At 35.0% G+C, this 26,855-nt stretch overlaps 1 protein-coding gene across 3 annotated transcripts in view; it reads left to right on the top strand.

Annotated features, from left to right (window-relative positions):
• TUT4 (terminal uridylyl transferase 4) overlaps positions 1-26,855 on the top strand; it is a 119,680-nt gene that overhangs the window by 70,331 nt on the left and 22,494 nt on the right. For all 3 annotated transcript variants that reach the window (XM_065875897.1, XM_065875892.1, XM_065875895.1), the window contains exons 10-24: positions 1,089-1,208; positions 1,374-1,586; positions 5,093-5,267; positions 6,980-7,680; positions 9,863-10,013; positions 13,087-13,173; positions 15,065-15,168; positions 17,838-17,895; positions 17,978-18,081; positions 18,378-18,467; positions 20,723-20,836; positions 24,869-24,946; positions 25,098-25,275; positions 25,575-25,622; positions 25,711-25,793. In XM_065875897.1, coding sequence (XP_065731969.1) covers positions 1,089-1,208; positions 1,374-1,586; positions 5,093-5,267; positions 6,980-7,680; positions 9,863-10,013; positions 13,087-13,173; positions 15,065-15,168; positions 17,838-17,895; positions 17,978-18,081; positions 18,378-18,467; positions 20,723-20,836; positions 24,869-24,946; positions 25,098-25,275; positions 25,575-25,622; positions 25,711-25,793 — 2,304 coding nt within the window. The remainder of the gene's footprint in view (positions 1-1,088; positions 1,209-1,373; positions 1,587-5,092; positions 5,268-6,979; positions 7,681-9,862; positions 10,014-13,086; positions 13,174-15,064; positions 15,169-17,837; positions 17,896-17,977; positions 18,082-18,377; positions 18,468-20,722; positions 20,837-24,868; positions 24,947-25,097; positions 25,276-25,574; positions 25,623-25,710; positions 25,794-26,855) is intronic.

Here is a 26,855-nt window from a genome sequence, read left to right as displayed (position 1 = left end):
AAATAAAAAAAATAGGGACTTTCCTGGTGGCGCAGTGGTTAAGACTCCGCGCTCCCAGTGCAGGGTGCCTGTGTTTGATCCCTGGTCAGGAAACTAGATTCCACATACATGCCACAAGTAAGGATCCTTCTGGCCGCAACTAAGGAGTACATGTGCTGCAACTAAGGAGCAGGCGAGCCACAACGAAGACCCAGCACAACCAAATAAATAAGTAAATAAAATAAATATTTAAAGAAAAAAAGGTTGTAACACCTAGTATTGGGAAGCATGTGTATACCTTCTTGTTACTGATGAAAAGAGAAATTTCTGTACTGATTTTGGAAAACAATCTTATAATATTTATTAGAATTTAAATATATCACATTTTAAAATCCAGCAAATACATTCCTGGGAATATAGCTCATAGAAATGAGTACCAGTATTTAGGAAAATGTATAAGGATAAATACTACAGGACTGTTTAAAGTGGCAAAACTGGGAACAAAATGTGAAAGTCCTTGGGTGAGGGAACTATTGAATAACCATCCAGATCATAGGCTATAATTTAACCATTTTAAAAGATGTGTTAGATATATACTAATTGACTAAGAGGAACTTTCTTGGTGCATTGTTAAGGGAGAATAGTAATATACAGAGAGATGTCTATTTTGGTAAAACATGACAAAAACTATAAAATCCTCCCTGTATTTATATAGAAAATAGGAATGTATATTTGTATATGGTTATTTGAGTATAGAAAAAGGCATGGAAGAGTACATAGAAGATCGTTAACATTGAGGCAGAAGTAGAGGCAAGATAAGAAAATAAGATTTTAAAAAGATGTCCACAGTAAAAGCACTATGTGTGATATGATTCCGTTTAACTAAAATATGTATGTATCTTCATATGCAGTAAGGAAATGAATGGAAAGATGGTTACCAATATATAAATAGTTATTTCAGGGTGGTATGATTTCAGGTCATTCCTTATATTTGTCATTATTTGAACTTTTAACAATGATTATGGTAGGAAGACAAAAGCTACTTTTATTTTTTAGGAGAACAGAAAGAAAGTTAAATGGTGGTACTTTTTTTTCCCTTCATTTTGCAGTTGTGCTATATTGACTCCCAAACTGATGGCGGAATCCCTTCTTACTGTTTTGCTTTAATGGTGATGTTTTTTCTACAACAAAGAAAACCCCCTCTTCTTCCTTGCTTACTTGGAAGTTGGGTAAGCATCAGTTTGTAACATGTATGCACATGTATATATGTAGTTCATTCTTGCAGAGTGCTCTGTTCACACATTTAAAGCTGGAATTCTGGTTTGTCTGTTTGTCCATCATTTTTTTTCTTTTAATAACTTTCCACTACCAATTTGGAATGCCTTTTTATGTAGATTGAAGGCTTTGACCCAAAAAGGATGGATGACTTTCAGCTGAAGGGCATAGTAGAAGAGAAGTTTGTGAAGTGGGAATATAATTCAAGTAGTGCAACTGAGAAAAACTCAATTGCTGAGGAAAACAAAGCTAAGGCAGACCAACCAAAAGATGATACCAAGAAGACAGAAACAGACAACCAAAGTAATGCCATGAAGGAAAAACATGGCAAAGTAAGCTTTTTTTGTTTTTGTTTTTGGCTTTTCTATCTGTAGAATTTGTGATGCCTTCAATTGAAGCTATTTTAATAGTAGATTGACTGACTGACCTTGAGTAAGCCTCTTGGCCTCATTTTCCTCATCTGTAAAGTGAGGGGTTGATCTGGTTTAGTTTTTCAGTACCAAGATTCCCTAATAAATATATACCTCATTTTGAAAGGCTTGTATTGTTTGAATCATATCAAGGTAATTCTTTGTATCTTTTTCATTTAGATAAGAAAAATTTCCTTCAGGAGTTGGGCTGTGACCAAAGCTTTAGCATATGGGGATTATGTTGCCAGACTGGTGAAGAAATAAAGGCCTTGTGCTCCTATAGAGGGTGGCTGGCTTATTTAATCACTCAAACTTCATTTATTAAGGACCAGCTATGTGCCAGGCATTATCTTGAGTGCTAGAGAACCCAAGATGTATATTCATGGATTATGTCCTCCAGAAGCATGTAGTCTTCTGAAGTAGACAGACATTATTACAAAAATGTGAACGTTACAGAAATCATTGCTCTAGCTATACTGAAGTATATGTAGTTCCCGAGCACATGTTCAGTTCTTCCACTTTCCTAGACTACCTTCTACCCTTTTCTCAAACCATCAATACTCTCAGCTAATGATCTTGCTTATTATTACTTCTCTGAGAAAACTGAAGCAATCAAAAGAGAACTTCCCACTCCCACCACCATCTCCCACTATCCGCGCTCACATACTCTGCCTTGCTGCCAGCTTTCATAACCTTTATGAAAAGTTCCTGTGTTGCTATCTAAAGTCATTATCTTAACTTGTGTGTTTAGTCTCATCCCTTCTTGTCTATTCCGGAATATTGCTCTAGCAGTTCTTCTCTTTCCATCCTAGGTTACCAATTTTTCATTCTTTACTGAATCATACATGCTTTTACATCTCCCACTTTAAAGAAAAATCTTGACACCATTTCCCCTCCTAGCTATTTCCTTGCTCCCTTTTGCAGGAAAACTTCTTGAAAGAATTGTTTATATACACTATTTCCAATTTCTCTGTTTCCTTTTAACTCACTCTACTCAGGCTTTGACCCCCATCAATCTGCCAAAACTTGTTTTACCAGTGTCAGTATCCTCCACATGGCTAAATCCAATAGTTATTTCACAATTTTCATCTTTTTTGACTTATCAGCAACATTTGCAGTTGATTATTTCCTTCTCTAAAAAATTTCTTAACTTGACTTTCAGGATACCACACCCATGCCTGATTATTCCTTCTCAGCCTGTTTGTTGGTTCTTCCTTTCCTCTCCAATCTCTTTAATGTTGGAGTATTCTAGGGTTCAGTCCTTGATCCCTGCCTTTTTTCTGTATCTACACTCCCTTGGTGATCTCATCCAATCTCATGGATTTTAAGTACCATCTATATGATGATGACTCCCAAGTTTAAATGTTAGGCCAAACCTCTCTCCTAAACTCTATAATTGTATTTCCAACCTGCTATTTAATGTTTCTACTAAGATGTCTAATAGATATCTTAATCTTAATGTGTCTAAAACTGAACTCTGGGTCATCCCTTTGCTCCACATGCAGTTTTCCCATCTCAGTTGATGGCACTTCATCCTTTCAGTTGCTCAGTCAAAAACCTTGGAGTCATCCTTTACTTCTCTCTTTCATACCCCATACCAAGTCTGTCAGGAAATCCTGTCATCTCTACTTCAAAATATATCCACAATTTGACCACTTACCCTGTTACCATCCTGGTCCTAGCCTAGTCTGGCCTGGACTACTACCACAGACTCATAGTAAGTTTCCCTGCATTTACCCTTGTCCCCTTTATAGTCTCAACACAACAATCAGAATGGCTCTTCTAGAACTTAAGTCAGATCATGCCCTTCTCCCTCCCCACACTTGAAATACTTCAGCGGCTCCTCATTTAATTTAGAATAAAAGCCAGAGTTCTTACTGGTTAGCTCTTTGTTTCCCTCTTTTCTTCTCCTCTCTCTGCCACACTAGTCTTCTTTTTAAAGCTGTTTACACTCCTACTTTAGTGTGTTTGCTCTGTTTCCTGTTCTTAGAACCCTTTTTCCTCTTCTTCAGATCATACCTTCTCAACAAGTCCTATGCTGACTATATTTAACACTGGAATCTGCTCCCATATCCCATCCCCTTTACTAAACCTACTCAACTTTTTCTTATTTCCACAGCACTTTTCTTCTTCTAACTTACTGTGTAATTTACTTATTAAGTTCGTTGCTTATTGTCTTCTTCCCCTAGAATGTAAGGTCCACTAAGGCAAGGATCTTTGGTTTTTTTTTGGGTTTTTTTTGGGGTACGCGGGCCTCTCACTGTTGTGGCCTCTCCCGTTGCGGAGCACAGGCTCCAGACGCGCAGGCTCAGCGGCCATAGCTCACGGGCCCAGCCGCTCCGTGGCATGTGGGATCCTCCTGGACCGGGGCACGAACCCGTGTGCCGTGCATCTGCAGGCGGACTCTCAACCACTGCGCCACAGGGAAGCCCTGGATCTTTGTTTTTTTTCACGGATATATCCCAAGTGCCTGGCACATAGTAGGCACTCAGTGAATAGTTGTAGAATGGAATGAGTGAATGATTTTTATGCCTTTATATGCCTTAGTGGTCACTTTTAGCTGGCATTCATCTAGCTAATTGCTTTAGAATTCAAGTATTACCTTTTCTGTTAAGACCCCCCGATTCAGAGACCCATTTTAGTATGTAGCCTTCATTGTAATTGTTAAATGGTCTCTTCCTCTCCTAATAGTCTGTGAAATGGACCTCACCTTGTTTGAGTCACAGTATGCTATAATGATTAGCATCACAGACCCAGTAGTCAGGTGATCCTGAGTCAAATCCTTGCCCTATAGTATCTACTTCATAGCTGTTAGAATTAATAGTTGTATATATTAGTTGTATATGTACCACTTAGAAGAGTGAGTGATACATGGTTTAAGTGGGAGCTCCCATTATTTTTTTATATCCCCAGAACAATGCCAGGGACACAGTGGGTTCTAAAATGTTTGTTGAATGAAGGAATTAACTTTTGAAAGCCCTGGGCATTTATATAGATTTTAAAAGTAATTGCTGCAATGGAGGAGCTCTAGTAGTTGTTATACAGTGATTAGCAACCTTGGCTGCACAGCACGGGACAATCACTTAGGAAGCTTTAAAAATCTCAGTCCATTAAATCACAGTCTTGGGAAAGGTATGGGAGATGGGAGTGGTGTCAAGCTCAGGTGTTGGTGAATTTTAGTGCTCTCAGTGTGATTCTAATGTGCAGCCAAGGTTGAGCATCACTGGTTTAGTGGAAAGAACACAAAATTCTAGGAGTCAGTAATCTGGGACACTGTTGCCAAGCTGTGCCACAGACTGCTTTTTGGCAACCTATTCTTTTATGCCTCAGTTTTTGAAAAGGTGATCTCTAAGGTCTTTTTAAATTGAAAGTTAAACAATTCTATAGTTTTGTGAAGCTTAAATGAAAGGTATTTTTTTCTTTTCCAGTCTCCTTTAACATTGGGAACACCAAATCAGGTGTCCCTGGGACAGTTATGGTTAGAGCTGCTAAAATTTTACACACTGGATTTTGCTTTGGAGGAATACGTCATATGTGTACGGATACAAGATATTTTAACAAGAGAAAACAAAAACTGGCCTAAAAGGCGAATAGCCATTGAAGGTGAGATGATATGTTATATTTCATTTGGAGAATTTTGTGTGTGCCACTAATCATCTATTTCTAATGTAGTGTTATAAATTTTATCCCTTGGCTTTGTAGCACTATATGCCACTAGGTTGTCACTATATATTGTGGATAAATTCTTTATCAAGTCCATGATAGCTTTATAGGATTAATGCTTACTTAAAAGTTTCCAATCTGTAAATATTATAATGGCTAGGGTAATTAGCTTGTATACATGCCTTTATTTTTATTTTTTAATTGTGGAAAATTTCAAAAATACAGAAAAATAGAATAGTTATATGAATACTGTAAGATATTTTTAAATATATTTGTGTCATAAAATTATGTTAAAGTATAATCTTAAAATCCAGTTTTTCATTGTCTTGTGAAGTACCTCATTTATTAAATATGGCTAAGCTAAAGGAAAAAAGAACAATTGATGCTAACAAATAAGGTTTCACATCAAATCCCAAGAATATTAAAATCTTTAGAGATACAGAAATAAATAGTACTGCTTCTAAATTCTTAATAAAAAATTTAAATTCCACAACATTTTGCTCACTTTTTATAGATAGGAAATGGAATTTCTGTCCATCATTTTAGTCTTTTTAGGCTACACATTCTTCTCTTCCCTCCATCCTCTGTAGGGCTTCTCTACTGTGAGTTGGACTTACAAATATTCTCATACACTCAAACACGTACTCCCATCTTGTACTCGCTTACATATGGTAAATAAATGAGCTCTGAAGCCTGCAGCCATCATAATTTCTCTCTGCCTTTTTTTCTTTTTTTTTTTTTCTTTTTCTTCTAGAAAAAGGAAAGAGGCTAAGTAAAGCTTTTAAAAGCCTATGGATTTAGATAACAGTAAAAAGTAACAGATGCCCCAGTCTTAACAATCTGAAGCCTGGCCTGTTAATCCTTTCACTTAATGATCTTCAGTAGTGGAGAAAATGTGTATCGTCTTTTGGGTGGCACTGTTCTTTTTTCCTGGGGCATATTTGTATTTAAGGCTTATAAAATCCAAAAACCCGGAAACATTTTCAGAACTCTGTTCTATGCTCTTAATAATGAGGATTCAGTTGACACAAGCCTTTTCAGCATAGCCATTTTAGACTGTATCAGAGTTTAAATTTTGGTTTAAGTTTTACTTTCTTAGGTTTTTTTCTACTTTTTCTATTATTTCTCCTTCTTTCTCTCATTAATTTTCTGATATTACTGAAGTTAAATCTTAAAATCAGTATAACTTGAAGCCTGGAGAGTTTTAGGCTATATTTTATTTGTTTAAATTGCAAGGAGTATATATAACTGAAGAATATTGTGACAAGAGATGAAAATTATTACTAGGTCTTGGAGCTTGAAAAATTTCATTCAAAGACAATATAAGGAAGCATATTGGCATAGCTTTTTCTCGCAATTTCATCATTGAAATTTTGTAATTACTGAGTTGGCCTCCTCAGCCATCCTCTCATTAATTACCTTATTTTATTCTTTTCTCTCTTTTTCTTTTAGTTTTTAATTTTATGACAGAAACAAAGGAAAGATGTTGCTATTTTATTTCCACTACTCAGTTTGCAGGAACTCTCATTGGGAGCTTACCTTAGAAAAATTTTGGGAAAATGCACTCTGCTGACAATGTAGCTGTTTGTATAAGCTTGGATATGTAGTTTGTTAATAGATACTTAGCTACTGACCTTTTTTTTTTTAACTAGATCCATTTTCAATCAAGAGGAATGTTGCACGGAGCTTAAACAGCCAGCTTGTTTATGAATATGTTGTGGAGAGATTCAGGGCAGCTTATCGGTATTTTGCCTGTCCTCAGAGGAAGGGTGGAAATAAATCTACAGTGGATTCCATGAAAAAAGAGAAGGGAAAAATAAGCAATAAGAAACCAGTGAAGTCTGAAAATATGGCATCCAGTTGTTGCATTCTACTTGGGGAAAGCACAGAAAAAATAAGTGCAGAAAGAGGTCAGCCTGATAAATATGAAGAAATGGAATGTACATCACAGAGATGTATTACTGAAGATGATAATTTGTTGATAAATGAACTAGATTTGACTGAACATGGACAGGAATCTTCATCTCTTTCCACCAGTGAAAGCAGTGAATTAGAGCCAAAATCAATTAAGAAACAAGATGTTTTAGTACCTTCAGAAACTTGTTTTAAAAAGGAGCTCACCCAGTGTAATTGCATTGATTGTAAATCCCCTGAACCAGATGAATCTCCTGGTACAGACTGCAGGTCAAATTTAGAAACAGAAAGTTCACATCACATTGTATGCACTGACACATCTGCTACCTCTTGCAACTGCAAAGCTACAGAAGATACTTCTGACCTTAATGATGATGATAACCACCCCACCCAGGAATTATATTTTGTGTTTGATAAGTTTATTTTAACCTCTGGCAAGGTAGGATACAGTTTGTAAACAATCTGTAAGGTTTTGTGGTTGTTGTATGACTCTGTATTTATAGTTTTTAGATTCAGAAATGTAAAGATGGCTTCTATGATGGTAGACTATTGTTTTGGAATGTTATTCTGGTGTATATGTTTCTTTTACTTTTTGTATTTTTGCCTGTAGTTGCCCTTTTTTTTTTTTTAGCGGTACGTGGGCCTCTCACTGTTGTGGCCTCTCGCGTTGCGGGGCACAGGCTCCAGACGTGCAGGCTCTGCGGCATGTGGGATCTTCCCAGACCGGGGCATGAACCTGTGTTCCCTGCATCGGCAGGCGGACTCTCAACCACTGCGCCACCAGGGAAGCCCCTGTACTTGCCTTTTAAGAATGTATATGAAACCTGAAATGTTTCAGCACTCTATTACTAGTTGGTTTGCTTAACTTTCTCATATATGAAAGGATTCATCAGGTATCTTATGAAAGTGAGTTTGGTAAAGGCAGCATATATTTTAAATTTTGCTGATTTTTTTACATATGATTATAGTTACTTCCACAAAGGAGAATACAGTGTCTGTAAACTTTAATAGTGTTCTGTTTTAAAGTTTTTTTGGTGGGGGTCAAAGGTTGGTATATAAACTTAACTAAAGATAGTTGAGTTAAAACTAAGATCAGGAACCAAAAAAAAAAATGAATTCAGATCCTGTGTCTGCCACTGAGCTTCTCTTTGGATTTTGGCATATCCCTTATGAGTTATAGGAGTCTTAACATTTCCACTTTTAAAGTGGGATAGTCTGAACTTTAACTTGATAAATTATAGAAAATAAAAACCTGAGCGAGCAGAAAATAAGCTACTTTGTAACAGAAAATAATTTGTTAATAAAAGTGTTAGCTAAGGTACTTTGCTTCGAGTGTAGTGTACATAATTGAAATAGTATCAGCACCTAGGTTGAAAAAAGGATTATGTAGATAATGTGTAAATCAAGTAGAATACAAAAAATACCCCTGAAAAGTCATCAAGTTTTATTGATTTATCGATAATTGTTTATTGACAAGCTTTAGAATTTTTAAGCTAATTACTAAGCTGTGTTTCTTCATCCTTTGTAAGGATACTCTGTCCCATTTTGTTTAGGTTGTAGTATTTAGGGCATATGGACTACTAAAAAAGATGAAATAAATGGCAGATATTTAGAAAAGCCTCTTAGTAATATAACTGCAGTTTACGTTTCTTAATACTTTTTTTTCCTGGAACCTTATCTTAAGGTAACTATTTCTCCAATTTTATTTCTCTCTCTAGTTATCTGTAACACTTTTCTAGAATTTTATGATAAATATGTCATTTTTTAAAAGCTTTAAAAAGCTGATAAAAATTTCTATGGTACTGTTAATTAGCCCACAGCACAGCATTCACACAGAGAGGTTTCTGTATATTTGGCTAGGTAAATGTCCAGGCTAACCCTGGAGGAAGAAGCTAAGTTCCTAGGCATATTACAATAAAGAAAAGAGTAGTGCTCTTCCTTAACCGTATGAGTTTTGTTTTTCAGGTAGTTGGGATGAATTTTTACTGTTTTAGCCACCTGTCTGGTAGTCTGGTAGAATACATTTGAAATGGTGTTGCAGGGTTTGAAAGTTGTTTGTGGCTATTGCATAAGAGTTGTTCCTTGTATGAAGCTGAGTCACTTTTAGAGTTCAGCCCTTTAGTTTCTTGAGTACCATGCTAATGTAATGAAATTGAACCCACTAGTCAAGCAGTGGTTCTATAAATGACTGACTCTGAAGATAGAAAATGTTTCAAGTGAAATGAAAGGTGCCACTTGAAATTTCTTTATAATCTACTTTGTTAAAGACCTTAATAGGTTAAAATGTGATGTATGCATTTCATTTTGGGAGCTGATCACACTGTTTGAATTAACCTATACCTTTTGTATCTCCTGGTATTTCCTTTATTTTACATCTTCAGGTAAATCTAATCCTTGGTAATATCATTTTAGTGGAGAAGAAAATAAGTAGTTGGCTCAAAATGTGTTTTTCTTTTTACATTTAATACTGAATTTCATTAACATGCTTTTCTTTTTAACCTCTTGAAAATGCAGGTTATCAGACTGACTTGCATAAAAGTTTCTTTTTGTACTGCTTTATAAGTGATAATAAAGTCCCTCAATAGTTTGATTATTAGATTCTTTTTTTAACCTTTGTATAGCCGCCAACAATAGTATGCAGCATCTGCAAAAAGGATGGCCATTCAAAAAATGATTGCCCAGAGGATTTCAGGAAAATTGATCTAAAGCCTCTACCACCAATGACAAATCGATTTCGGGAAATACTTGATTTAGTATGTAAAAGATGTTTTGGTAAGTCTTTTATTACTAGAACTACTTCCTAAGACTAGATTATTTCTTAGATTTTGAATATTTATTTTCTTATTTGAAAATAGTTTGCTTACATTTTGTTTGGGTAGAGGTTTTTAAATAGTTTAGAGACCCAACCACATATATTTATTAAATGCCTACTGTGTGCAAGGCACAGTGGTAAATGCCAAGGGGAATGCAGAGTCCATCGTGTTGCTTTTAAGGAGCTTGGACTCTGGATTTGTGCTGTCTAATATGGTGGTCACTAGATATATGTGTCTATTTAAATTTAAATTAGCTAAAATAAAAAAAAAATTAAATTACTCAGTTATACTAGTCACACCTCAGGTATTGAGTAGCTACATGTGGCTAGTGGCTACTGCATTGGGCAGTCTGGATAGAGAACATTACCGTCATTGCAATTTTCTTGCACAGTGTTACTCTAAATGGTTGTATAAGACATGTATGAAACTTGCCATAATTGGAAGTAGAATGTGTTACATTCTATAGCAGTGGTAAACAAAATGCAGTTCAGTCAGGCACAATTAATTTTAACTGGAGTGGGTCAGAGGAATTGGAATTAATGATGTGGCATTTGAGATGGACTGCATTTTCAGATATAAGAGATTATGCATAAAAGCATAGGGTGTAGTATTTGTTTGAGAGAATAATTGCCTTAAATTTGGTAGAGTATAAGAAAGGTAATAGAGGCAGATAAGGTTATAAAGATTTGGGTAAAGTCTTACATACCATTTTTCAATAAACATTTATGGTGTACCTGGAATAAACCTTCACTCAGCAAACATTTTTTAAGTACTTACTGTGTCCCAGGTAAGATAAAGTTTCTGATGTCATAACATTAGTTCTCCATTGTATTCCCTCCCTTCTACCCTTCCTTATCTTCACCTCCTGCCAGGCAACTACTTATCTGCTTTTGGTCACTATACATTACTTTGAATTTTTCTAGAGTTCTAGGTAAATAGAATCACATGGAATGTACTTTTTTTTTTTTTTTTTTTTGATGAGGGCATCTGGCTTCTTTAACTTGGCATAATTATTTTGAGATTCATCTATGCTGTGATGTGTATCAGTGGTTCATTTCTTTTTATTGCCGAGTTGTGTTCTGTTGTGTGGCTATACTACATTTTGTTTACCACTCACTTGTTGATAAATATTTTGTTTGTTTCTAAATTTTGGCTGTTATAAATAAATATACTGTGTACATTCGTGTATGTCTGAGTATGGACATATGTTTTAATTTCTCTTGGGTAAATACCTAGGAGTTGAATGGCTGGACCATGGCACATTCTTCTTTAACAGCTTTATTAAGATATAATTCACTACATTTGTTTTTATTTATTGAGTCATATATTTATCTCAGTATGGACTCATAGATGTATTATACTTTGGGTTATAATCCAATACTACTATTTTTGTTGCCCAAATTTGGCTGTTGGGAGTGCTTTCATTTGGTTCCTGTGACCTTTTGATATATTCCCATCAGTGTGTGGAGTTTTTTGGTTTCTTTTTGTTGTTAGTTTGTTCTTTTGTATTTTAGCACTTTCTTACTTTCTGGCCCTGCAAGATACTCCAGGATCATCATGTAAATTTCTGTCTCAGTCCTAGAATTAGACATTTTCCCAAAGAGCCCTGGTTCCTTTATTGGAGGATGGTGTTAGAAACCAAGATCTGGGTGTTAGAGTGCTTGTTGTGGTACTGGGTATTGTTGTTTCTAGGTCCTCTCCAAGCAAGAAAATTTATGTGTGTATACTAATACATGTATATACATGTATCTATAAATAATTCCATGTGACCATCTTACCTTTATTAAGCTAAGCATGACTTTGTACTGATGTCTCCAAGTCTAATACATTACCACATGGCTCTTTCTAGCCTCCTCTTTCTGATTATCTGTAAATGTCCAACTCCAACAGTGAGAAACCTGGCTCCCACCATGTGCCACCCATTTATTTAATTGTTCCATTTAAGTACACATGTACAGCATTATCAGAACTGTTATCCTATACCCTGACGGGAAGCAACTTTATCAATTAGAGTACAGTGCTTATGTGCAGTTCCTTTAAACCTTAGTCTTACAGACTCCACTTATTTTCAAAGTTAGATTAGCGCCTTCCCACCCCCCCACTCCCTTGAGTGAAGTTTTCTTATACATTTATAATGTAGCTGGATTCTTTGTTATAGACTGCATTCCATCCTGAGGTTCCCTGACCTCCTAGATGATTTTTAAAAATACGCATACAATAAAGTTGACTCTTTGTACTTGCAGAGTTCTGTTGGTATTTACAAGTGGTAATGTTATATATTACCATTAGAGTATCACACAGAATAGTTTCTCCAATCCAAAAAAAAAATCACCTGTATATCAGCTATTCAGCTTGCAACCACTGATGATGCATTTGTTTTTCAAAAGCTGAATATTAATTTAATTCCTTACCATATTAACTCTTGGGTATGAGTCTGGAGGAGGAGATAGAAAAAAAAAGATTATTCTTAAGGAGTGTATGGTCTTATTTGGAAAAATAAGATGACTATAAATGAAATAACTAGAAAACTGGAAGGACAGTATAAACTAAACTGGCAAGTGGTTTGAAGAGCTAAGGAAATTCAATTAAGGAGAGGTCATTAAAGGCCATGATTGGACAAAGAAGCTTATAGGGAAGGTATGAATCTTGACCAGGCATTTGAGGGAACTGTTAGATTTGATTGAGTTGGGTACCTAGTGTAACAGTATGAGAATAGTCTTAACAGGAGGGGAAAAACCAGCATGTATATGGGAGAGAGTGGATTGTCTGAAAAAAAATTAAATAATTTGTAGAAGAAAGTATATCTTGTAGCTGTTTCACAGGGAAAATGATCATGTGAAATGTACATAGATCTGTAAAGTTATTTTTCTGTTCTTTCTCTGCTCCTTCCTTCCGCAGTAACATTTATGATTTTAATGTCAGAGAGTCAACAAATAATGAAGAAAAGTAAAGTTTTTAGGGTAGAAAATTGAAGACATTTTCAGATTTCATTCTCCTTACTTTTCTTTTTCCTTTTCTTTTTTTTAACTTAGATGAATTGTCACCACCTTTTTCTGAACAACAAAACAGGGAGCAAATTTTAATTGGCTTGGAAAAGTTTATTCAAAAAGAATATGATGGTATGTTGTATGTCAAAGTTGATTGCTTTTGTTATTATAGTTACCTGGTCTGAGTTTCATTTGTTTAAAAAGTGTTTATTGCATGTTATATGTCAGGTACTATTCTAGGTGCTGGGGATACAGTGCTAACAAAAGAGGTGAAACCAGCTCTCATGAAGCTTATATTAAGAGGGATGACAGATAGTCAACTGACAAGTAAATAATATATCAGGAAATAATAAACACTGTTAAAGCACAGAAGTTAGAATGGTAGTGATAAGGTGATAAGGTGACATTTGAGCAGAGCCATTAATAATATAAAGGAGCAAATTATTATGAATATTCAAGGAGAGAACATTCGAGAGAGAAGCAGCAGCAAGTACAATACCCCATGATGCAATTATATTTGACTTACTTGAAAGTTAGTGTGGCTTGAGTGGAGTGTGTGAGGTAGACTGTAATAGAAAGGTGAAATTAGAGAGTTAACCTAGAGTTTACATCATTAGAGTCTTATAGGTGTTGGTAGAAGGACTTTGAATTTTATTTTGAATGTCTAATGAGAAGGCTTCTGGAGGGTTTTAACACATAAGTGACATGATCTGAGAGAATGGAGTACAGGTCCATAAGAATAGAAGCAAGCAGAACATTTAAGAAGCTGTTGCATAAGTTCAGATGAGACATAATAGTGATTTGGAAGAGTAGGTGAGAAGTGATTAGATTGAGGATATATTTTGAATGTAGAGTCAACAGGATTTGCTGATGCATTACATGTTAGATGTGACAAAAAGAAAGGAGTCAAGGATGGTTTTAGGATTTTTCCTTCACTAGTTGGGTGGTGCTATTTAATTGAGATGGCAAAAAAATAGCAGACGGGGGCAGGTTTTGGGCATGAGGTAAAGAATCAAGAGTTCTGTGGCCAAATATTTTAGAAAAGGATGAAGAGTTGATTTATAATCAGAATGAACTTATACCTTTAAAATATGATCTGTTTTGTGCTACAGGATTCTATTTTTAATTATTTTTGCTAGTGTATAAAGTATTGACCAAATCTAAGTTCTTGTTATATTAAACCCATGCACTTTTTATTTGCTGATGAATGTAGCTTCTTTTATATCTCTCAGTTGTCATTGATTTCAAGTAGGGCATCAGAACTGAATAGGAGGAGTAAGTTTGAAAATACAGAATTTGTTATCTAAATATGTAGGCTACAAGAATTAATAGGGAGAATGATCCAATCTTGTTAAGCCACAGCTTATTGAGTGACACTAATAAGCATGAAGGAATAACCCTAATAATATATATATATAAATATTATATATATAACTATATATATAATAATTGTATATATAATTTATATCAAATAGATTAATCCCTCACTTTAGAGGAGAATTAATTCTATATACTAAGATGACATTTGTAAAACTACTTGAATTGTGCCCTGAAGAAACTAGTTTATTTCCAAGAGATAAATCTCTAAATATTGATCTTAACTATTGGTATTGATGTTGAGAATGAATAAAAGTAGATGAGTTTATGAGGTCATTAAGTTGGAAGAAGGTAAAAAACTTGGTAAGTGTTTGGATGTGAAAGTTGAGAGGTGTTAAGAACCACATGTATATTTCTGAATAATAGTAGGTTTGAGGTGAAGTTGCTAGTTTAGTTTTGACTTGTTGAATTTATGATGTCTGTGGAAAAATGGGAAAAGCAGTTAGATACATGGGTGTGAGATTCTGGGGAGAAGACCTGGGCTTTAGGTGAGTGTTTTGGAATTTCTCAGTGTATCTGCTAATGGTAGATAATTTAAGCCATGGAATTGGGTAAGATTATCCTGTGGTAGGCCATTAGTAGTTAATAGAAGACTCCTCTTTCCTGATAATTATAAAACTTTTGACTTTTGTTTTCCTTTGCTTAGAAAAGGCAAGATTGTGCTTATTTGGCTCTTCTAAGAATGGATTTGGATTTCGTGATAGTGATCTGGATATTTGTATGACCCTTGAAGGCCACGAAAATGCAGAGGTAAGAGTTAGTGTTTGGAAAGTGATGTGGAAGTTTATTTTCTTCTAGTGATGAGTGTGTTTTTAATGTTGTATGTAGAATTGATAAAAATGTAAGGTGTCATTCTTTGTATAAATATATTAGCAATAGCAGTGTTTGAAATGTAAAAGCACTAGCATTATCATTTTAGAAGACATTCAAGTATTTAAGTAAGTAAATTTACTGTTTCAGTGATTTTGTAATGTAAAAACCATGTCACAGATAGTTACAAGTGCTTTTTAATGAATTTGTGGAAAAAATAGAGTTGGAAATTTTTTCATTAGAGCCAATGAAAAACTGTTGCTTCAGTTTGGTAGTAAACATTGATCTCACTTACTCTGTCTTTTCATATCTCTTCCATTAGGTGATGTCTCTGTATCACTAAAGATAGAAAATAAAGGTGGACATTCAATTTATAAATGGATTGTGTTCTACAAGTTGATTATAATTTGGGAGTACTCAAAATACATTTTTTTCCATAGAAGCATTGTTATAAATTATGTGTTCTAGGCTAGCTTTTAGAAACTCATTTTGGGCGGGGAAGGGAACTAACATTTGAGCCCCCAGTATACACTTTTACATACATTATCTCATTTCACTCTTACAACCACCTTCGAGGTAGATAATTTCCCCCATTTTACAGATGAGGAAACTGAGGCTTTGAGAGATAAACTGACTTGCTCAAGTTCACACAGCTAGTAAATGTTGGAGCCGGGATTCGTACCCAGGTCTGTCTGACTCCAGAGTTCATGCTCTTTCCATTGTATCCCACTGCTTCTCTGTAATTTATTTAACCCATAATGTAGTTGAAATATAGTACTAATAGTACTGTAGAACCTAACCCCTACTTTCTGAAATTGAAAGCTTTCTGAGTTCCACCATGAGATGCCAGGAGCAAACCTTCCCCCAGAGCAGTCTCAGCAGTGAGAATGGGTACTTATGTTTTCCTTTTTTGTGTACCAGGCCTCAACAGTGGGAATGAGACTGTCTGAGCTCTAGTAAAGAAGGGGACTGAATGGACAGGGAAGAAGTGTCCCAGGCCTTCCTAGCAGCAACTAGAAAAGGAGGGTATTTCTGTAGTTGCTCGTTTCTTTAACAACATAGCTGTTGGTATTTATGTTTCAAAATCAGGGACTGCTTGCAAGATTGGGGTGAGGCCAAGCTTCTGGCATCTTTAGTGGTGTCAGTATAGCCTCTGATGTATTATAAAATAATTCAGCAGAATAGTATACCTGTGCATTTCTGAAATAGTTTTTTCAAAAGGTGTTTTTTAAATTGTTAGAACCCAAGAAAAGATGGCAGTGATACCTGGTAGATGCTTATTTCTGGTCCTAAGAAATTGCTTCTGGTGTTAATTAATATCTTTTTGTTCTATAAAGAAAATGAAAAGTTATACATTTTTTAGTTCTCCTTAACCCACTTCTACTCAATGCCATCTCCTTGGAAAGAGGCTTCCCCTTTCCATTCTGAAGGGCAGGAATTGAGGGAATAGGAAGTGGTTTTTACCCAGGAAGGAGGTTAGGGTTTTAGATCCCTTCTATGTAAAATTTAATAATCAGGTGTTTCATCACCAAGGGTTTGTATACTATATATTACCTGTGCTATTCACTCTGGAAAGTTGAAACAATGAAAATGAGTAAATTATTTTCTTCCAGATGAGCCATAATGGAAACTTTTAATTTAGTATAAATTGTATCTTTGTATAACAAAGAGAAAAACAACCTCTTGTATTATGTGTTAATTCTAAAGATTCCCTTGAAATCCCCAGGTTAAGCTGCAATGACTACTGCTCTCTTGTAGCTAAAAAGAGCATGTTGGGGATATGCAAAAGTGATTTTAGTAGTAGATGTGGGCATTGAGCTTAATCCAGTTAATTTATGCCGTTATCTTCCTTGTTCCTTATATTAGGGTTATCGTTACCATATCAGCTTTGCTGTCTAGTTTTTAAATAACCAACACATTTAAATTTGCAGAGGTAAGAGGGTTTTTTTGAAGAAGTAGGTGCTTGTAATAGTAGGATTATTCTTTTCCTCATCAACATATGATAGTAAATAGCTGACAGACTTAAAGTGCTACTTTGTATGAAGTATGCTGCTGAATGCTTTACATAGGTGTCTCATGTAATCCAGCTCCTTTATAAAAGAGTAGGAGTTGATGATTATCTTGATTTTATAAGTAGTATGAGGCTCAGAGGGGTTAAGGATCTGGTCAGAGTCACACAGCTAGTCAATACTTAGTTCAAGATTTGAATCCAGGTTTGTCTAAATTCACAGCCTATGTTCTTAATCACTGTACTGTTTTGCCTTCACCAAACCCATCTCTAGTTTTTTATCCATGTATTTGAAAACATTATTCTCCTGTTTTTGTGCTTCTCAAACTTTAATGTGGATGTGAATTACCTGGGAATGTTGTTACTATGCAGATTATGATTCAGTAGACCGGAGTGGAGACTGAGATTCTGCATTTCTATCAAGTTTCCAGGTGTTGGTGATACTGCAGGTCTATGGACCATGTTCTTTGACTAGCAAGGTTATATAGACTTCTGGCTGGAGATTTTAAGTGCTAATATTAAATGTCTAGATTAAAATAGAATTTGCACAAGACCAAGTTGAGTCAGACAGACTTTATTATTTATTTCTTTTGTTTTTTAGAAATTAAATTGTAAGGAAATAATTGAAAATTTGGCGAAAATTCTTAAGAGACATCCAGGTATGAACTTTAAAACAACAGAAATTTTTTTTTAGTCTTATGAAAATTATTTAACCTAGTGAAGTTTTTTTTTTTAAATCAGGTTTAAGAAACATTTTGCCTATAACTACTGCCAAAGTGCCTATAGTAAAATTTGAACACAGACGAAGTGGTTTAGAAGGCGATATCAGTTTATATAATACGTTGGTAAGTTTCACTGTCTGTAAAGACCCAGGTATGTTTACAGTTGTCATTTTAAAAGTTTACAGATCACTGACTGTACCTTTATGTTTAAAACTTACGAATGTGGTTAGTATAGGGAAAAAAAAATTTTAGCAGTCATCTTAACATTTCCTTCAGATTGAAGGTTAATTTTTGCTTGACTCATTTACAGGTATTTTAAGTTTAACATTTATATATATGCTATGTGGAGTTTATCTTTTTAGCTGATCTGTAAGTTTAATAAATTTGAAATGCTTTCAAATATGTAATTTATTTTTCAGGCTCAGCATAACACAAGAATGCTAGCTACATATGCAGCTATTGATCCTAGAGTGCAGTACTTGGGATATACTATGAAAGTGTTTGCTAAGGTATTTATGAAAAAGCTAATGATCTGCTTTGTTATAATACTCATGATATTAAAGTAAAACATGCTGATGTCAGACTTGTGACAAATGTTTTCTCAATTTTGTTTACCTGAGCTTTTAAGAAGAAACTGTCAATATTAAATGGTTTAAAGTTATACCTTTCAGGGTAGGGTGATTCTTAGTTTTTTTCTGTGTTTGCTCTCCTCTCATAGGTAACACTCTAGTAAATTTCTCATAGTATAATTTCTCAATGCAGTAATGATTTCCAACCCTAGGCATGGGAGTTGGCATACCATCCTAGTTAAAAGGCTCTGGGTTGGGAAATCTGGTGTTTGGGTTTAGTGGTAAATTTTCCTGGCCAAGAAAACAAAGCAATACCAATAAAACCTAATGTTTCCCCTATTATAACACTTAAAATGCTGAATTCTGTTTTCTTGGTTGTTTTGCTAAGTGAGTAAACTCCATTAGGGTTGAGGCCTCTGTATCTTTATTTCAGTGTAGTGCCTGCTTTATGGTAGGTGCTCAGTAAATAGTTAATTTTGTGAATGTGTTGGTGGAAGGGTTTTAGTAGGGGAGTGACTTGGTTACGTTTTCATTTCATAAAGCCGACTCTTCCAAAAGGGAGACGTATTTGTTTAGATATTCCTATACATGTCTTTATGGACAGAGTCATCTTAGAAAAGGAACGCATCCAGCCACATACTACAAATCATTTGATACAGCTAGTCTTTTACATTCACCTCACAGAATAACTCCAACATGACAGTTCCTTACTCTCATTGAGTTTGGGTTATGAAATCAAGTGGTTCCATATATATGGAATCTATGAAAAAAAAAATGTCATGAAGAACCTAGGGGTAAGAGGGGAATAATGACACAGACCTACTAGAGAATGGACTTGAGGATATGGGGAGGGGGAAGGGTAAGCTGTGACAAAGTGAGAGAGTGGCATGGACATATATACACTACCAAATGTAAAATAGATAGCTAGTGGGAAGCAGCCACATAGCACAGGGAGATCAGCTCGGTGCTTTGTGACCACCTAGATGGGTGGGATAGAGAGGGTGAGAGGGAGACGCCAAGAGGGAGGAGATATGGGAACATATGTATATGTATAACTGATTCACTTTGTTATAAAGCAGAAACTAACACACCATTGTAAAGCAATTATTAAAGATGTAAAAAGAAAATCAAGTGGTTCACGTCAGAAAAATCATTCCTCTCCCTTTATATAATATCAGCTAAAGCTTTACTCAAGGGAAGTCTCTGAGGATTCTTTCAGGGTTTTTTTTTTTTTTTTTTTTGTGGTTCGCAGCCCTCTCGCTGCCGTGGCCCCTCCCGTTGCAGAGCACAGGCTCCGGACGCGCAGGCTCAGTGGCCATGGCTCATGGGCCCAGCCGCTCCGCAGCATGTGGGATCTTCCCAGACCGGGACATGAACCCTTGTATCCTGCATTGGCAGGTGGACTCTCAACCACTTCGCCACCAGGGAAGCCCCTAGGGTTTTTTTTTTTAATTAAAAAAAATTTTTTGAATAGCCAATGTATTCATGTGGTTCAAAAATTAAAAGGTCTAATGGGATTTATGGCAGAAAATCTTCCTTCCACATCTGTCTCCTAGCCAACCTTTGCCTCTTTTTAGAGGCAAACAGTGTTAAACGTTCCTCTGTATCCTTCCAGAAATATATTATTCCAGTGCAAGCAAATTTCCTGCCTCTTTTTATTATAGGTATAAACACGCTGAAAACAGTGTTTTGTACTTTGCTTTTTTAACTGAGCAATAAATATTGGAGATTATTTCCCATTAGTATACTAAGAGTTTTCCTTTTCTTTTTAATGGCTACATACTGTTCCATTGTGTGGATAGTCATCAGTTTTTTAAACCTGTACTTTACTGATGAGCTTTAAGTTCTTTCTCATATTTGCTATTAAAATAGTATTACAATAGAAATTTTATTTAGTCATTTCACATGTTTCTTGGCATATTTGCAGGATAAATTCTTAGAATAGAATTGATACATTAAGGGAGATGTGCTTTTATAATTTTGATATTGCCAAATTATTCTTCATGAAATTTATGCTACTGTATACTCTTTAATGTATGAGTACGTGTTTACCCATACCCTCTATAACAGCTTGTTATTGAACTTTTGGGTATTTGACGGTTTGATAGGTTTAAAAAATGGTGTCTTAAAGTAGTCAATACTTCTGCATGGAATAAGATTTTGAAGTTTTATTTTCAATCATTATGTTTTTTTAGCGATGTGACATTGGAGATGCTTCCAGGGGAAGTTTATCTTCATATGCTTATATCCTTATGGTGCTGTACTTTCTGCAGCAGAGAAAACCACCTGTTATCCCAGTTCTACAAGAGGTAAATGTTTAAGAAAACTATAAAGGCGTTTCTGTGTAGGTGTATACACTCTAAATATAGTAGATCTTGCTCAGTTCATGAGATCATGAAAGATGTTTCTATCATGGATATCCTAAGTTTTCTTTTTTCATTAATGGTTTAATCAAATAATGAACCTTTTTGAAAAGCTTATTATGGGAGAATATAGACTACCAAAAGACTACTAGATGAATAGAACTATTGAATATCTTTTGTAACATTTTTGTATTTCACAGTCTTAGAATGCTGCCAATGATAATGAAATTTGTAGCCATTCATGAACTTATATATTATAGTCTCTCAGATGCAGATACCTAAGTTTCTTCTTTTCAGAGTATTCTCCCTCCTCCTGCTTGGCAATGAAGTTTGATTTATTCCTGTATATACTTTGGTCAACTTTGTGAATTTTGGTTGAGAAAGAAACACAAGGAAATTCTTCCTTATCTCTGTAAGGTCATGTAAATTGCATTAAGCATAAGAATGTACATCAAAAGAAACAGATTATACTCATATTTACTCGGATTTGGTGACTCATAGAGTCTCTTTTTGTAGTCAATTTATACTCTCTAAAATAGATACAAAGGAGTTCTTAATCATCCATCTGTTCCTCCTCATTCTTGGCACAAAGTGGATTTGCAAGCATTGGGGTGGATCAGGTTCTAATTTCTTAGGTAGGTGGTTATTTTGAGGTAGGTGAGAAGCATCAGAATTGTTTGGAAAATCACATATTCTGATTTCACGTAAACTTTGATAGTCATGGCAAAGAAGAGTATCACAAAATAGCAAGCCATATGTGCGTGTCAGATGGCCTTAGTAAGTTTTTAAAAGTTCTAATGAATGCATGTGGTTTTAACAGCATTTCTTTCCCTCTTTTAAACAAATAGTGGGAGAGAAATAAAAAATTTAAACATCCTTTCCTAACAGAAAAATTTAAGTTGCTTGAATCTATGTTGAGTGATGTTTGTTTTTTAACAAGGTTGTTCACTATAGGATATTTAAAACTTTGCATGAATTAATTAGGCCTGCCAAGGCCAAGATAATTCTCTGTATTAGTCTAATTGTTGTTAAGGCTTTAAATTTGGGGATCTTAAGCATAATTGCCCCAGTAATATTATAGCAGCCATTTGCTATAATTTGCTGTGACTTTGATAGAATACTGTGATTAACCCAAATGGAACACAAATTTTGTTTTCATTGTGGTTTGTCTCTGTTCTCTCATTATGTTACCCATGGATGAGGAACCATTGAGGCAGCATGATATAATGGAAACAGCGGTCAGAGCATGATTTTGGAGCCAGAGATAACTGGTCTGAATCCTAATTTTGACATGTGGCCTTCAACAAGCTGCCTGACTGCCACTAGTCTGAATTTTATCATCAGCAAAAATGTAATAATAGTAGTATTATTTCCGTGTTGATATAAGGAACAGAGACATCAAATGCCTTTGAATGTAGTAGATGCTAAAGTAGGAATTTATAAATGGTGGTTGCTCTTATTATTAATTTTATTATTATTATTATCATTAGCAGCTTTATTAACATTATTATTGGAAAAATGTAGGTAGGATTGCTGTAGCCAACTTCAAGAACTGTTCCATTATCTGCTTAACAGACAGTGATGGATGAAATGAGAGACAGTCCATGGGATGTTTTCCATCATAATGAGCTCTGATTGTGGGGGGCTTTGTGATACATATGAACTGATGATATATGGATTTTTGCTTCTGGCCTTTTTTGCTTGTCATATGGGACCCCTTGTCCATTGCTCTGGCATCATTTAAGTATTGATCATTGGCATCGATCAACTTTTAAGGGTAAGGATATGTTTAATGAAGCTGATGATCTTTGACTCCATTTGTAATTGAACCTAAACTTTAAGTGACTGGGTGTAATAAGTAAGGCTCTGCTAAGAGTGTTTTTCATGATCAACAATACAGAGTTCTTTAGGTCAAAAGGAGCTTTCCTAAGCAGAATAATTTTGCTGTATTCCAGCAATCATCATAAGTAAAAGTAAATTTTCACATAAAAATTAATACTAAGAGAGGATTAGGGAGTGTTAGTGTCACTTGATATTATGAACTATGTTTTCTTAGCTTATATCAGCTTAAAAATTGCAACTGAATGGATGAACCTTGAGGACATTATGCTAAGTGGAATAAACGAGTCACAAAAGGACAAATACTACATGATTCCATTTATAGGAGGTACCTAGGGTAGTCAGATTCATAGAGACAGAAAGTAGAATGGTGGTTGCCAGGGGCTGGCGGGAGAGAGGAGTGGGAAATTATTGTTTAATAGATTCAGAGTTTCACTTGTATAAGATGAGAAGAATTCTGTGGATGGATGGTGGTGATGGTAGCACAACAATGTGAATGCACTTAATGCCACTGAGCTGTACTCTCAAAAATGACTTAAGATGGTAAACTTCATTATGTGTGTTTTACCACAACTAAAAAAATTACAATTTAAATATAGCAGTAGATATATATATAGCTTATTATAGATATAAAATACCATAATAAAATAAGAAAATAAATATGGAAATGTACAGGGTCACTCCTTGTACAAACTTGTTTGGTGAGGTTTTAGAGAGAAGGCTTGAGTGCTTGAGTAGAGGATGATTGCTATTGAGAGAAAGAAAAGAGAGAAACAGAAAGAGAAGGTAAATGTGTTGTGTGTGTGCAAAAGAAAGAGAGGCTAGTATTAGTACTTCTAAGGGCTGAAACAGTGGAGAGTTAGGCACTATGAAATATGAGAGTTCATTAAAACAGGTGGCAAATCAGTGATTAAATGCCCTCTAAAGCCCACAGGTCGTTTACTGTGTTATTAGCCAGGATAATTGGGTTTGGATGTTGGTTGTTTCTCAAAAGTAAGAATTCTGTTAAAGTAATCAAGGTCTAAAGAGGCAGCTTGTATAATAGCATCTTAATCTATGAAGGAGCCATGGGGACAACCTTATCTAGTGGTTTTAAAGTATGTTTTGGTAAGCTCTAGGAGCTCAATAGTGTATGTGTGAGGAGTGGAGGAAGGAAAAGATAAGGTATAGTTTTCTCCACTCAGGCTTTTATCAGAGTACCTCTGTTTTTATCTGTTTTACATGTTGAACTTACAGGAAGTTTCCATTTTAGGAAGGGATTCTACAGCTTAAAAGAAAAATAAAATTTGAAGAAAACTGACCTAATTAAGCTAATCTCTTATTTTCATTGGGAAAACTGAGGATTTGGAAGGATAATTGTCTTGTCCAGAATCACTACTTGGCAGGACTAAAACTAGAAATGAGGTCTGCTGACTGAACTTACTCCAACTTTTTACTTTATTGCATCTCTTTCTTAAAACTCCTATAGAAAATAAGTCTCAAAATTGCTTGTAGAGGTCAGTTGTGCCTGTACAGTCACCTTGTGGAATTCTTCTAGTAAAGAAGCATTACCTTCCCCCCTTTTCTTAGGACAGTGAATTACTACTCATAATTAATCATGAAGATTTCACGATCTTTATCAAAATGTCAAGGAAAGCTACCTAATTTTCTGTTTTAAAAAATCAATGTCCTGGCCCTTTTCAACCTCATCTGATACAGATAACTGATTAAAGGTACTAGAGCCCTTCCCCATAACAAATAGCTTCTTCGATTTCCTTTAAGGTGTACAATCAATAAGTATTATGTCTTATGTATTTCTGTGTCTGTGATCCTTTGATGAAAATGCTATTTTCATCTGCTTTTTCTTTAGTTTTATTTCATTAAACTTGGGCTGGATGTGTTTTGATAGCCAAATAGATAATATCAAATGTATCGTTTGGAGAGTCTGAGGTTCTTAAGATATCCTTTCCCAGCTTTGGTCTTTCAGATACATTTTATTCATTAATAACTTGACATCAGATTATACCATCTTGACTGTTTCTTTTGGAATAAGTGCTTCACTATGTCTATTATAGGTAAATTCTAAAATGATATGAGGGTATTTAGGCTTTTAGGTTGGATGGCTTGAAATCTAATAGTAGAATTGATTTTTTAATGCAGATCTTTGATGGAAAACAGATTCCACAGAGAATGGTTGATGGATGGAATGCTTTTTTCTTTGATAAAACAGAAGAACTGGTAATTTTTTCATAGTTTTTATGTTATGGAATGCTCACTGATGCATGTTAGGATTTGCATAATTTAATTTAATAATTTTACTTGGACTTGGGGGTCCATATTTTGGGTAAGTATAGACATGTCTCTCTCCTTTCTTTTTTCTCACCTGTAGAAAAAACGTTTACCTTCACTTGGAAAGAACACAGAAACATTAGGAGAGCTTTGGTTGGGACTGCTTCGCTTCTATACTGAAGAATTTGATTTCAAAGAATATGTAATTAGCATTCGGCAGAAAAAGCTATTGACAACTTTTGAGAAGCAGTGGACATCCAAATGCATTGCTATTGAAGGTAATCATTCAGCTGATATTAATTCAGGAACAACACGAAACAGAGCAAAACAGAACAAAAAGCCAGAGTTTTATTTGGCCAGTGACACTGAGGGGAAAACTGAAACACATTAGAATTTGGAAGATTCTTCCTCTTGGTTTTTATCAGTTTCCATCCTTTAATCTATAATTATAAAAGAATAATTTTCTGACTTTGATGGTCTGAGTTACGTAGAGTTAAACTCTAGTTATGGCTACTAACTGTATTTATGTTACAACGAGCATAATTCTTAAATAAAAAATAAAATATTTCTTTTCTAGACCCTTTTGATTTGAATCATAACCTTGGTGCTGGAGTTTCTAGAAAAAGTAAGTTTTAAATATAGAAATCCCCTACTTTTAAAGCTCTTACACATTAAGGTCTGCATCTTTATTGTTTTTCTTCTTTCTTCAATAGTGACCAATTTCATCATGAAAGCATTTATCAATGGAAGGAAACTTTTTGGTACCCCCTTTTATCCACTCATTGGCAGAGAAGCTGTAAGTTTACATAATTTGTATTCTGAATCTTTTCTTTTTCCTTATAGAATTTTTTTCTTTTTTTTGTAGTACAAGAAACCTAATCCTGTTCCAAGTTGGTGTTATTTATTTGGCTGTGCCAGATCTATTTGTTCTTATTGCACTTATCATAGTCTATAGTGAGATATATATTTGTTAAATTTTGTTTATTTAATCTATTTGTTAAATTCTGTATCCCCACTAGACTATATAGCTCCATGAGGACAGGGTCCATGTCTGTAAGGTTCACCATCATATTTCCAGTGCCTGTCACAATTTCTGGCACATAGGATGCATCAAATAAGCATTTGTTGAACAAATGCAGGTGGATAGTCAAGACTCAAGATCCTTTAATTTTGAATTTGAGGTTCTGCCTACTGCCTCTCTTCTGTCTCTAGAAATCTTGATGAAAATATAAACAGAGAGGTCAACACTGAAGTAATACTCTATTTGCTGAGGCTTCTGCTTGTAATTTTGGTGTAGCCTTTGGTAAGCTGAATTAGCATGGAACTAAGAGGATTCTTTTTGCCTGAAATGGGTGGTGTAGCGTCCCCCATTCCTCTTGGTCTTACTCTGGTTTTGGGTTGGTTTCTAATGGGAGGATGTCATAGTTTCACAGTGAAAGAAAAGAGAAGAAATCTCAAAAGAGAAACCAGGTCTCTGTTTTTGCATAATGAATATCCTTGATCTTGTTCAGTCCAGTTTCATAACTCTTTCTTGGGTTGTGGGGTAAGAAAAGCAGAAAAAATCTAGAGCTTTTTCCCCATGGAACATTTTTGATAGTCCTGCCTAATAGAGGGTGGGGGTGATAATAATTATAATGGAAATAAAATAACAGGAAATTTGAAACAACACAAAATTCTTGCAGGAACAAAATATCTAACAAAAGGAAAATACAACAATAATTTTACTAACATATTAATTAAAATAGCAGTAAATGAAAAGCACAGTCAGATCACAACAAATCTGGTGATGCACTGATAAAGCATTTTACCTGAAAATTGTGGGAATTCTATTCGTGTGTGTATGTGCATATGTTTGGTA

The sequence above is a fragment of the Phocoena phocoena genome, chromosome 1, assembly GCF_963924675.1.
Source record: "Phocoena phocoena chromosome 1, mPhoPho1.1, whole genome shotgun sequence".
In the NCBI taxonomy this organism is placed as follows: domain Eukaryota; kingdom Metazoa; phylum Chordata; class Mammalia; order Artiodactyla; family Phocoenidae; genus Phocoena; species Phocoena phocoena.
This window is presented reverse-complemented; position numbering and strand designations above follow the sequence as displayed.